The following is a 13,752-nucleotide window of genomic DNA, read 5'->3' on the forward strand; positions in this document are numbered from 1 at the left end:
CTGTTCAGCATCAAAAAAAGCATTTTTACAAGTCAAGTCTTTGTGTTCTATGGTGGAGAAATCAGCAAAGACAGCCAATGTGAACAAGTGTGTCCCAGGGGATGCAGCAGGGAGAGGGGGTCTGGGTGGACAGGCCAGCAGAACAGAGGGAAGCTATTTCCCCAGCACTTTGGAGACTTGGCTGTCTTCTTACTCCTCTCCCTGACTCCAAACCTTGTCATCAGGGGGCTCAAGGAGGGCAAAGGGACTGTGTGCACCCAGTCCCCTCTGCTGCCTCCCTCCCTTTAACCCTGTGGAAGGTGACTGGTGGCCCTTTGCAGGGAGCTCACTGCCACCCACCTGAATTTCCACACGCTTGCAGGGGCTCGACTGACTCCTTGTGATTCATTCCAGTGTGGCACAAAGCAGCAGCTTGCTGCAGCCTGATGTGAAACACCCACATATGCTCACATTATATAATATCAATCTAAGCAGATTAAATTATCCGCTCTGAGGAAACACATGCACGTAGGGATGTACACACTCATACACAGTCTGGAGGGTAGATCAGTGGAGCTGAGGGCAAAGCTTCCCTTCAGACACACTGAACTTGTGCTTTTTTAGCACTGATATACTGGGGCAAATAGCACGTATTTGCCCGTGCATGGACATGTGTGTGAAGCAGGGCAGCAGCTGAGTGTTCTGCCTTTGAGGGAAACAGGAGAAGCAAGTGTGTGCTTGGTTATCCACCGTGTTGGCAAAGTCTGAGCAGCAGCATGGAGCAACAGGTGGAATCCAAACAGTCCCGGCACTAAACTTCACCTGCCAGCATACAGCAACATCCCTGGGAAAGCAAACAGAGGGGGGAACTGTCCCCAAAGGCCCTGAGCATCTCTCAGTAGCCTTGGAGAGCCCGGCCCATCCCGTGGCACGTGCCTCGGGACACAGCCTGCTCCTTAGGGTGTACAAACACCAGCAGATCCATGCACAACATCGGGAGTCATGCTGAGCTTGGGATGCCCAGGCCTTTCTCCCAAAGATGCACTTTGCTTTCCAGAAGCTTCACGTTGGGAGGGAAATGCAGGAACTGTGCTTTACCTACAGCTGCCCGCGGTGCTCACGCTGCCCGGGCAGCGAATGGATTTGCCTCTCCCTCTGCTCCTGCGCTTTCCCGTCATTGATTCACATTATTTTGCTAAATATAACTGGGCCCCTTGAAGCTGCTCACTCAGCTTTTACCCCCGCCGGCGGTGCGGGGCACGGAGGGTGCTAGCAGGGGCGGGGCTGGGCGGCCGCTGCCGCTTCTGGGCACCTGCCGTCCCTGCCCGTGTCCCCGGCCACCACCGCCACGAAGGGGCCGTGCCTGAGACCCGCTCCGCTCCATGACACCCAGCGCCAGCCGCGGTGATGCTCGGGGTGCCGGCAGCAGAGCCGGGGTGCCGCACCCCGCTTCGGCCCGGGCCGGGACAGCGGGAACACACCGCTCTGACCTCCCTGCACTGGGAACGCCCGGCACGGGGTGGCTGTGGCGGGGACATGGGAGGGACGGACAGACGGACACCACCACCCCCCCCCCCCCCCCCCACCGTCCCCCCGCGGGCGGCGCCGAGGCCATTCATGAAAAAGTTGACGTCAGGCGAATGGGCGGGGCTAGAGCCGGGCCACGCCCCCCGGGGCCATTTAAGGCGGCGCGGCGGTGAGCGCGGGGCTCAGAGTGGAGGCGGCGACCGAGGCGTGAGGGACCCTGCTCGGTTCCCCGGTAGCGCCGCGCATCGTCCCGCAGCGCCTGGGTGCCCCTTCCACCACCCCCTGCCCGGGGCAGCCTCCGCTGGGACTTCATGTCTGTGCTGTGTCCCCTGCCCTGGTGAGTGGGCGCTTCCCGTGAGGGGCGGGCGGGGGGACGCTTGAGGCCGAGCCCCTTCAGCCGACCGTGTCCCCTCATGCCGCCTCAGCCGCCCCGGGGTGAGGCGGGGAGCGGGACGGCGAGGGGCCCCGGGGAGCGGCTCGGTGGCGGCGGTTCCCCGGCCGGTGGGCGGTAGCGGGACGGGTGAGCGGCTGCGGGAGGGAGTTCAGTTCACTTTTCTCGCGCTGGAAATTCCATTAAGGCTGGAAGAGCCGAGCTGGAATTGGCGCCGCGCGCTCCGCTGGCGTGGGAGTCCCCTAGGTTGTAAAATAAGTCAGTGGGAGCTAAAGCGCACCGGCTTGAGAAATAAAATTTAAAAAAAAAAGTGAAAGAAAAACCAAGCCCCCCGCGCTTGCACTTTATTTAGTGTGGGTTTTTACTTCCCCCCTCTCTCCCCGCGGGGCAGAGCTGAGGGAAGCGGGGCTAACAGCGAGGCGCTGCTGCCGGAGCGTCCCCGGCTGTGCTGGAGCTCCTGGGGCAGAGCCGGGGTGGTGCTCCCAGGGCATTGGATGCAGCTCCAGCTTACGAGGGACTGAGCTTTTTCCGCTGCCTTCCAAGGGGGGGCAGGAAGGAAGGGACCAGAAATAGACTGCCTACAGTCTCCGCTGCTCGCTTCGCTGCTTGAATCGTGCTCGGTCCTGCCGTAGCCCCTCGGATCACTGGAATGCTGTCTTTTGTCTCTAGCTCTGATTATCTGAGATCCGCTGAAATGACTGAAGTGATGATGAACACCCCAGCCATGGATGAGATCGGACTAAGCCCCCGCAAGGATGGGCTGTCGTATCAGGTGAGTGTTTGGCTGGCGCTTGAGGCACTAATCCCGTGTGGAATTGCCTGGGCTACACTGTTAAGCTTGGTCTAACGCACGTTTCCATAGCCTGACCTAATGGCAGGTCTTGCAGTAGTGAGAACTAGTCAACAGACTGGAATGCTTGCTTGGCAGGAGATGGCTGTCTAAAATATCCCTCGCTATCAGTGCGGGCTGGCAGAGGATTCAATTGTTTTGAAGTGACCGAGCCCCTGCTCATTCAGCATTCCCGGGGCTCAGTAGGAGATGGGTTAAAGAAGGATTCATGGCACTCACTGGGCTGAGAGGGCTCATGAGATCTTTGTAACACAGTATACAGCTGATCTGCTGAGAGCAGGAGGATGCTGTTTATATGGCATCCACATTTTTTTTGATCTAGTTCTTGATTTTCCTGACCGACGTGTCCATTTGAAAGGGTTAACAATCCTCTGTGAGAGACGGTGAGGGCAGACACAGCCTAAATGAGCCGTGAAATGTCACTGGAGATTTCGGTACCTGGAGGCACGAGTTGCATTCATTCTGAAACTTCTGAACAATGTAGTTAGCTATTCATCTCTAGATCAATGAAGAAGTGGTCTGCAGCCTGATTTAGTCTTAACATCCCTTTCATTTCCTAGCCTGTAGTTAATCACAGCACAAGTTAGGCACCTTAGCTTCCCAGCTCCATGGTTTTCCTTACTTCCAGGAGGCTCGGTGATGAGCTCTGACACAGATTCTGGATGCTGGCAGACGACTTGCATCTGCTCTGTGTGTCGGGTGACTCTTACCAGCGCATCCAGATGCAGCCTTTGTCCTTTGCAGATGTTACACAATGTGCACGGAGGCATTTGCTCCAAGTGTGCATTCAGATGAGGTGCTGAATGTTTGTCTGAAAAGGGAACTACAAGGCAGCAGCAGTGCACTGGAGCATGAAATCGACTGAACTTTGGGCCACCACCGAGGCCTCCAGCAGAATGTAGAGGAAAAGGGGATGCATTCCTTCTTTCAGTCAGGATTCTGGCTCTGGATAATGCAAGTTGTTTGGTTCATAGCTGTGCTTCAGCAGTTGAGCTAGTGGGGAGTGTGCAGCCTCTCTTTCCTCCTTTACAGAGTGCAGAGGCAATGCCAGTTGTTAAATCTGAAGCAATCAAAGTAACCTGCAAGGGCTGCCTTTATGGGTCACCTTATGAAGAGGCTTAACCCAGTCAGGTCAAATGCCTCAATCTGCCCATCCAGATTCCCAGGGAGAGGCAGAATCCAGGTGCCCTGCTTGTTCTAATGATCACTTCAGTGAGATTCTTCCCCAGGTGCTAATGACCTTGATAAAGCCTGCTTTGGCCAACTGGGGAACAGGACTGTTTGGTTTTGAGTGGATCACCTGAACATGTGAGTCATAAAAGCTGACGACTCATATCTGTGCAGGGCTTCTGCATCCTGGATCTGCTCTCTTTAGTGGTCTAGTGGTAGATAATTGTTTTTCAAATGCCTGCAAGGAAAACTTCACCTTGATGTGGTGAAGAGTGGTGGCAGCAAGAGTAGAGGAGTTGAAATGGACGACCCTTATGGCATTAGTAGTGTGTGGGCTGTGTAGGAGGTCTGCCTCTAAATCAGGTTAGTGTAAAGAGGATTGGGGAGCAGGATCCAGCCTTCCTTCTCTGGCTGCTGGGCTGAGAATGTCACAGTGTAAGTCAAGGTAAGTTGAAAGCATCCTTAAAGAGTTGAAAAGTCAGCTGAGACCAGCAAGGGCAAATCTGATGCAAATAGCACCATGGACTTTTTGTTCTACCTCAGACTTTGGCACTTTGTGCCTCATCTTGCTGATGGAGGGAGTTTGGTACATGGAAAATTGTATGCTTGTCTGAGAGCTGTAGTGCAATAACTTAAAACCAGACAGGGCTAATGGAGCATGACTGCTCCTACACTGAGGCTTGTTGTTCTGAGCTGCAGCATCTTCCTCCACTCATCTGCAGAGTCAGGCACTCACAGTGTAACAGCCCTTGGCTGGCTACAAGAGGCAAAAAATAAAAAGTGGAGCCAGAATCAAGCTTTTAGCTTTAAAATTGTCCTGTTCATTTAGCAGAACTTGAATTCATTTTACTACAGAGATGACCTCAAACTGGGGTTCAAAATTTCCCCCTTCAAGCTGTGTAGAGCAGGGACTGCCTGGGAGTTGGTCAGCAGGATGCTGCCTCAAACTGGGGGCTGCTTCTTCCACCAGAGGCAGGCATGAAACTGTCTGGACCGGAGGAGGTGGTACAGCCCAGCAGCACTGCTGGAATTCTGGAGCACATCAGTACCTGCTGCAGACAGACTTGTCCTACCTAGACAACTGTTTCAAAGTCTTTTTTTGTTTTATTTGGAAGTAAACTGAGGAAGCAAGCTCATACCCTGATTATAAACTTTAGCAATCTGATTCCTCTGTCTTGAGGAGTTCACTGAACTTCTTGGCTCCTCTGTGTCTCAGTGGTTGTGAAGGGAGCTTGGGTTGTTGACTTCGTTCTTCTGCATCTTCCACCCACTTGCGTGTCTGTCTGTCCTAGACATGAGCTGAAGGTCTGCACTCTCCTCCCTGATAAAGCACTGTGCCCTTTGCTGGGCTGGTCATCACTGCTCAATAGTGAAAACTCAGGCTGCAGAAGGAATACCAGTATTAACTGAGTTCTTCCATAGGCTTAAGGCAAACATGCTTTCTCACCATGGGATTGCCTTTTTTCCAGTTAATATGTAAAATGCTTGTAAGCTAGCTTGCTAACTTCAAAACCATCCTCTGTAAGACAGCTTTTATTACTGTATTTGTGACAGCAAGCTGCTTTTTGATCCCCCTGAAGATGGTTCAGATTCCAAGGGCCTGAGCAGAAGTGAGTGGTGAATTTGGGGCATGAGTCTCAGAACAGGGCAGCATAGACAAAACAGAAGATGTGACTGAAGAGATGATGTCATGCTGGGTCTTGTGCCTGCAGTGAGAAGCTATTTCTGGATCTTTAATAGATGTCCCATAATTCCCATGGGACTTACTAAACAAAAAACTCATTGAAATGCAGCTGATGGCTCAAGTTGCCCCTGCTGCAAACAGATGTGGCTGTGGAGGGCTTCACACACTCCCTGCCTGGCAGTGTCCAGTGAGCCAGGCTGCTTCTGCTGCCAGCCAGGGCCAATGCACTGTTTGTTGCTTCCCAGCCCCAGAAATACCCGTGCTTTGAAGAGCCTCATCAGCACTCTGCCAGCTTGTCCTCTGTGCTGTCTCCCAGCAGCACGAACAATGCCGCTGAAACCAAGGCTGAATTAATCATTTCGTGGAGCTGTTGTCAAAACAGTGCCTTGACTGCAGTCCTACCTTGCTTCTTGGAAGTGGAGCAGGGTCTGAGCACAACTGAAAGTGCCTTAATGCCCCAAGTGTGCGTTCTGAGCTGAGTGTGCTGCTTTGCTGCAGGCTGGCTGGCAGGTGGCTCGCTGCTCCTTGAGGCTCCCCTGCAGGAGAGTGGCCTGCAGAGGCTGGGCTTGCCTCGTGCCCTCAGCTGAGGTTTGGTTGTCATGGGGAGCTTGAGCTCTTTAGGTGGTGATCGCATCATGCTGGGATCTGTGCGGGTTAATCACAGCCACAGCTCGCTGGCAATCACGTCAGAGTGCCTGAATCTGGGTAAATAGGCTTAAGGCTCTATCCAGTGGCTGTGCCAAAAGCTTGGTGTTGGGGAAGTCATTTCTGGTGAGTGCAACACCTCCTCACCAGCCCTGGGGAAGCACTGGCTTTCCCTGGGAGCTGTGTGTGCTGGATCCCTCCAGTTAAACTGGACCACCAGTATGTTACTGCCCCAAGGGCTGTTTGCTCAATGGAAATTGAACTTCCTCTGTAATTGTTTTCTTGTCAGGTGTTTCATGTCTGTGCAGCTTTGATTTGTGCAGGGGAAGTCCTTCAGAGGTGCTGCTTGCTGCTGTGGAAGGTTTTGAGACCAGGCTGCAAAAAGGTGGTGATAGCAAGCACGGCTGCTAGACAAGATTAATGAGCAGAGTCAATGTGTATTCCAGGGTCTGGGACCTCAGTGAGGACAGAAGCAGGATATGGGATAAACAGATAAAAAAGCAATCATGTTGGCAGCTATGCTGTGCACGAGTGTTCCACTGAAATCCACACTGAGGACAGAGCAGCAACACCTCAGAGTGTGCTTTTTCCACTGTACTTTGATGCCTTGTTACTCTGAGGGAAAATGGTTAGATGTAGGAAGTTTCCCTGACATCATGTCCTGAGCCAGGGCAGTATTTCTGTGGCTGGGGAGTTGTTGTGGCTCATCAACCTGAGTCACAGCTGCCGTGTGCATCCTTGGAGCTCGTTTTTGAGTCATGACTGCTGTGTGAGTAAATGTATACATTGTGGCTGGAGGAGCCCTCCAGAGAGGCCACTGAGAGATGACCAAAGCACTTCCTGAAAGGAGCTTGCCATGCTTCTCAGTGGCACTAAACTTTTATTTTCAGAACTTCAATGCTGATTTGGGATTTGGAATATTGATATTGCTGAAGAGCCCCAAAATTCAGCCCTTCAGTCCAAGGAGGATGAGTGATGTATCCTGTGCCTGAAGTGGGACGTCTCCCAGTGTGGACTTTGCAGTCTTGTCTAGAGCTACCACACTCAAGCAAAGCTTTCCCCCAAACCAGTAACTTAATTTGGAAAGATGTCATTGCTTTAGTCTCCCTGTAATACAATTTAAATACTTTTCAGCCCCATGGGAGGGGAGACAGGCATTTTAACTATGGGTGTTGGTATGGAGCACACATGTGGAAGTTGTTTTGGATTTACAAGTGTCACTTGGATTATGGTAGTGCTGAGCTAATCTTCTAAATTGCCTGACATCTCTCCTGCTTTTGGTGTTTCTCCATCCCTGTGAATACTGAGAGAGGGTATGAGCCTCCCCAGGGCAATGAAAACTTTCCGTTCTTGTTGCCAGGACTTCATCCAAGGATAGTAGAGCTGGATCATCTGAAACAGAGGCAAACATGATCGTCCTAAAATCATTTCAAGCTTTTGTTTCAAGTTCTGCTTTTCCCTGCCCTTTCCAGCTGCATGGCAAGAGTTTGGTTGATTTGTGTGTGATCTGGATAAGTTCATGAGGAGAGCAGTTCCCAGACAGAAATCCCAAGGGGCCTGTAAAAACCAGTCTTGCTGTTAGCAAGAAGATGTGTTGAGTGGTGTAAGAAGCAACATGCATGTCCTCTGTGGATCTAGAGGTACTGGATGTGTCTCTCCTTGGCCAGGATTTGGGGCTCTGTGTGGGAGCAGTTGCAGCTGTATCATGCAAGTGAAGGGGTGGAAGATGCCTCTGAGTTGCTGCAAATTTGCTTTTAGGCAGCCATCACAGTCACTTGCTTGTCACTTGTCCCCCACCAAGTGAGCAGGTTTGCCGGGGGAAGGTGCCTGCCTCAGCTGTGTGCAAGGTGGCTCCCTGTCATGCAGAGAGGGAGAAGCTGACCCATGGCTCCTGCTCTGTTTGTGGGGAGGGAGGTGCAGAGCCTTCCTCCCACAGCCCAGGGCAGGATAAGGGGAGCAGAAAGGCCTGGAGGAGGCAGGTGCTGCTGTGCCACAGGGTGCAGAGCTCCCAGGTCAGAGCTGAGTTGTGCAATCCCCATTGCGGAGCTTGCTGTAAATTAGGGAGGTTTCTTTCTCCCCATTGTCTAAATCTGGAGTGGGACCAGGTAAATAAGGCCTACAGCAAATGCAGCATGGCCCTACCTGGAGCAGGACAGAGAGAGCTGCTGCTTGCTTATCTTTTTCTGTGAAGAGGAGGCTGGTTTGGTTAACCTTCTCACTTGGCTTCCCCACATGTACAGTTAAGTCTCAAACCCTTTTTCCTTGGGCCCCTGTGCTTGGCCTGCTGTCACCCTGCCCATCACACTGGAGGAAATCTGCCTTTCTGTGTTTTTTCCATTGACTGTCCACGCCCCTTCAAAGTGCAGTTGCAACATCTCCCTTCATGCTGCCTCAACGATTAAAAAGCATGACTTAGTGGAAAAAATCCTGACCTTCTTGGGTTTGGCCTGTCCTGCAGCTGTTTGAGATAAGATTGTGCTAGGTTTTTTTTTATTATTAAAAAAGCTGCACACCACATTTTGCGGATATTTGTTTGTAAGGAAATGACTACTACTTAGTTTCTGGAAAAAAAATCTGGCAGGCTATTTTCAAAGAAATTGCTCCAATTTGACCTAATGTGCTTAAAATAATAGCAGCCAAAGGTTAGTTTAATTATTATACTGCTATTTTTCTTCCATAGGAGGCTATTTTCATGACATTATCAGCTTATGTAACCTCTTGAACCACACTTTTTTTCCATTGCAACTTTCTAAACCATATAATGTCAAGAGTATTTTTTTCCCTATCCTGGGTTTAGATAACTTGATGCTTAAGAGCCACTGACTGTACTTTCAGTAATGCAGTGTGTGCCTGAACTGATTTTGTTTGGCCAAGCAGAAGCCACAAAGTTCCAAGAAACAGTTGCTGTCTCACTGGTACTGAGAGTGACTAATAGCAAGCAGCTCACGCTGCAATGCCCAGGTTGATGTGGCTGCATTCAGGGACCTCAGCTGCTCTTGTGCACCTTAAAAACATGGATGGTGGGAGCTGGAGTCTTGCACCACTGTCCCCAGGACCAGATGATCACGTGCAAACAGCCCCTGATTCGTGCATTTCTTTCTGTTCCCTTGCCTGAATTTGTGTTAGGCAGCAGCCCAATGGCTTTCCCAGTCTGATTGCCACAAAGCTCTGGGTGTGAAGGAAAAATGAACAGTGGAAGCCTGAGTATGGCCAAGGAGGTGATGCTGTAGCTAATATTTGCTAGGCTGAAGGAGCAGATAGGATGTTGTTTCGTTTCTTGTGGCCAGGCCTTCCCAAGGTGGGGAGTGCCCAGATGATTGGCACAAGGAGAATGAGGCTTCATGGTTAATGCTCAGGGCTCCTGGATGGGGAGCCTGCTTTTGTAACTGGAACCACAGAGATCAAAGCTGATGAGATCTTGCTCTCAGACTGAGGCCAAGGCTGGCAGTGCTGCTCCCTGCAAGGATGTTCTTGGAACTCACTGGAATGCAGGTGATCTTCAAAGCAAAGTACAGCCACATGACTTCTCACCTGGCCTACAACCTCAAGGGGAAAATGCACTTTGTCATTTTCTTCCTTGGGGTGTTTAAATGCAACTCTGATGTGAAATGGACACTCTGATAAAATTGTTTGAAATAGCAGGTGGTGGTTGTTTAATCTTCTGCCTACTAACCATGAGGTCTGATGTAGCAAGTGGATTTTATCACCCAGCAGTGATAACCTTTTTATCACCCATCCAGTTCCCTTCTGGATGAGCTGGGGTTTGAAGGTGTTCCTCAGCAGGTTACCCACAAGTAACACAACTTTTCTGTTCATATTGCAATCTAGTCATGCAAAGCTGCTGATAACACTGCACCAGCAGGTTTTTTTCCCCTTTACTCACACTTTGCCTCAGTTCCTGGTAGGATCAAAGTGTGCATCACTGGCACTACCAGTGAGTATGGGCCCTGCACTGCACAAGCTTGTGCATCCACGTGGCAAGCAGTGGGTGGGAGGGATTGGGAAAGGTGCACCTTGAGGGGCTGGAGATCCAGGAGTCCTTGTATTCACTGCATGGGAAGTACAGTGCATAACTGCTGGGTGTGCCATAGGTGCCCCTTTCCTGAAGAAATACACTCTAGTCCCCAGCGCTTCCATAAAATGAGTGTCCTGCTGAGTTTCACTGCTGATGTCTGGTAGCTGTAGTGTGCGGAGTGCTGCCAGAATTATCTCTAACATGCAGCTGAGCTATTTCAGGCTGGCCCTGTGGCCCTGGAGTGATACCAGGCACAGGCCCTTGCTGCAGGTGTCTGGGCTGAGCTAGCCCTGGGTTGCCATGAGCCTCCTCAGCAGCAGAGCCTGGAAAGCAAGCCTCTTCTGATGTGCAGCCTGACCAGCAGCAGGAAATGAGATCTCAGATTCTCTGATGGAGAGAGCTCTGTGTGCAGACTGACGAGCATTAATGCAAAAGCAGGGGTGGAGGGGGGGTGAGGCATTTGGATAAATATCCAAAAGGGCAGGTGCCTATTTACTGAGCGCTGTCCAAGCAAGCGCGTGCTTCGGGAGCCTCCTGGGCAGGGCTCATTTCCATTACTTGGAGACTGGAAAAGGTTATTGACAACTCCAGGAGCATTCCCATCGCTCTGTGATTGACTCTGTGTCCAGACTAGCCTGCCCTGGAGACCTGAGTGTCTGGAGCTGGGTTTTTGGCCGAGACTGTGCAGGCGCAGCCCCTCTGACAGCGTGTTCCTTGGCTCTTTCAGATCTTCCCCGACCCCTCGGACTTTGATCGCTACTGCAAGCTGAAGGACCGCCTGCCCTCCATCGTGGTGGAGCCCACGGAGGGCGACGTGGAGAGCGGAGAGCTCAGATGGCCGCCCGAGGAGTTCCTTGTGCAGGAGGAGGAAGAGGAGGAGGAGGAAGAAAACTGTGAAGACGCAAAGAAGGACAACAAGGAGCAATAAATGGCGTCCGAGGAAAGGCAAGGGACTGCACCCTTCTGAAGGAAGAGCCACACTTTCTTTGAAAGTCTTTTAATAAGACAAGTTCAATTTTGCACCTGCGAGATCTTAGTTTTTTTGTATTCTCTGTATTGAGAACTGAAGCCCTCGGTGTCACCAGACCTCCTGAGGAAGGAAGGAAGTAACGCAGAGAAATGTTTGCTGTTCTCGAGATCATTATCTGTATTTTTCCGAGGCGGAGGCAGCAGTGAAATTCCAAGCACATGGCAGAGGGTGACCACACGAGGACTGCTGAGGGGGGAGCTCAGGAAGGGGGAGGAAACTTGGAGGTGGCAGCGTTTGGCTGGGAGCTGCCTCTGGCTAAAAGCATGAGAACAGAGCCAAAATATCTCAGATTTGCCTTTCTTACAGCTTCCATTTTGTGTGCTGGGGGATGGAAGGGTGTCCGTAGCGAAGCATGGCTAAATGACCTAGTGACAAGGGACCTGTAGCTCTCCCTGGTGCGGCACCTCCTAGGGTAAGGTGAGCGTCCATAGGAGTAGTCTGGTTTCTTGCTCTCGCTGTTGAGCCTGTTTTCCAGCCACTTTCCCCAAAGTTACTTTGTCCCCCTGTTTGCCTTTAGACTCTTCAATGCTGAGCAGCTGTATTTGCAGGATAGCATTAGGCTGCTGCTTGTCATCTCTCCTGCAACGCCCTAGCTTATCTTGCAGGTGGTGAGCGTGAGGTGGTGTGCATCGGATGTAAAAAGGTGCTTTTGTCTGCAGCAAGAGCTCATGTAGGTTTGAACACCTCAGATTTTTCTCTCCTGTTTGCTGAGGCTGCTGTGGGTGGTCTCGTCTTGTACAGTGCCCCAAGCCTAAGGGTGGAGATGTATGCCTCCTTGCCTCGGCGTCCTTGAAGTTGTAGGGTTTTGTGTCTCTTAACTTGCTGGTCAATGGGCTTGAGAGGGCTGGGGTGGGGGGGTTCTCCTCCAGCTCTGCACTGCAGGGCCTCCTCAGTGCAGGACAGGCTGGTGGGAATGTTGGGACGGGGGCTGCCAGACCTGGGGGTCATCCAAAGACAAAACACCAGATCTAGTGTGGATCACCAGTGGGGTTTGCAGGATGGGGTCTGCTGGGAGAGGATTAGCCTGGGTGTCCTGAGATGAGATGCATTCCTGCTTCTTAGTGAGGGTGAAACGTTCATGGTTGTTTTCATGAGGTGCAGACTGGCTTGTGAGGTCTGGGTTTGTCCTCTCTTCACGATATCCTGCCTCAAGGAGAAGGCCAGTCTGCTGCCAGACAAAGTAACCTGCTGCTTCCCTGGAAAGGAGGGATGGTCTTGCAGCTTTGGGGACCAGCTTGGGAGCCAGTCAGTCTTGGGATAGGATGAGAGCAGTTACCACCTAAACCAAATCTGGGGTCATGGAAGCGGAAAAGAAATGTCAAGGCCTTAACCAAACTTCCATAATAATCCCAATGCCACCCCCCTTTGCTTATAACTGGTTCCATTTTTAAAATCTATTTGGACATGTGTGTATTTGTATTTTTAATACCTCATGAGTAGTTAAACGCTGGTGGGGTTTGGGAACTGCTTTTAACATATTGGCAGGATTGTTTTAGTCTTGTCTTGCTTGTGTTTCAACATAATGGCAATAATTTATCAGCTGTGTAACTATTTTTGGACAGATGGGAGTTTGGAGAGGAGTTAGCACAAAGCAGGAGAAATTCAGTGTTCCTACACTGCAGCTGGCCTCAGGTCCAGCCACGCAGACCCAGTCAGACACTCCCTGCCCACCTTGGATGGGTGATCACTGAACAGCCATGATGTGGTGATACTGTTTCCTCAAGCAATGGATTCAGCTGTTGTGTCTGTAACACTTGTTCTAGTCTTGCTGTCATACTGGAGTGAGCTTGTACACCTGCATACCAGCCAGCTGTCTTATTTCTGAGTGTTACTCTCTATTGGTCTCTACCATCTGTACCACCCAGTCAAAGCTCTATATCAAAGATGTTACCATGTGGGCAGCAGTGAGATGGCAATCCTTGGACTTCAGACCTGCTGTCTGCCCTAAAGACTTGCATATTTCTGTCAGCATCCTTTTTTTGGAAGTATTGTGTATATTTCTATTTGTTGTTGAACGTATCTAAAGAACAAAGCACTCCAGTAAAACTCCTGTTGTATGATATACATTCTATATTTCTGTAATTCTTTTTTGAGCCTCAGGGAGAAGCTAGCATTTTTTTCAAACTACATTTTTGTCACTGTGACAGTTGTAAATAAAGTTTGAAAATGCTTTCCAAATGTACTGGCTTTGTTTTTACTGTGAAAGTGGGGTGGGATGGTCAACTTTCCAGGTCGTGGTTATCAGCTGGAGTTGCTGGTTTCATACTGGTGGCTGGCCCTATGGCATTGGAAACCTAAGTCAACTTTGAGGGGGCAGCACCTTTGCCTTCCATCTTCCTGTGGTTGCTCATTGCTGAGTGAAAGGCTGCAGCAAACTGCTGCTCTGGTTTATTTATTCCTGAAAAAAAAAAAAAATCTGTATTTATATCTGTCATCTACATCTACCCCCTTACCTAACCTT

At 50.8% G+C, this 13,752-nt stretch overlaps 1 protein-coding gene across 1 annotated transcript; it reads left to right on the forward strand.

Annotated features, from left to right (window-relative positions):
- The first annotated feature begins 1,665 nt into the window (after positions 1 to 1,665).
- Positions 1,666 to 13,473, forward strand: LBH (LBH regulator of WNT signaling pathway). The gene is made up of 3 exons (XM_074536921.1): positions 1,666 to 1,843; positions 2,567 to 2,669; positions 10,989 to 13,473. Exons 1-3 carry the CDS (start codon positions 1,818 to 1,820, stop codon positions 11,187 to 11,189), a joined length of 330 nt encoding a protein of 109 aa, XP_074393022.1. The 5' UTR covers positions 1,666 to 1,817; the 3' UTR covers positions 11,190 to 13,473.
- The last annotated feature ends 279 nt before the right edge of the window (positions 13,474 to 13,752 follow it).

Source organism: Zonotrichia albicollis, chromosome 3 (assembly GCF_047830755.1).
Source record: "Zonotrichia albicollis isolate bZonAlb1 chromosome 3, bZonAlb1.hap1, whole genome shotgun sequence".
Classification (NCBI taxonomy): Eukaryota; Metazoa; Chordata; class Aves; order Passeriformes; family Passerellidae; genus Zonotrichia; species Zonotrichia albicollis.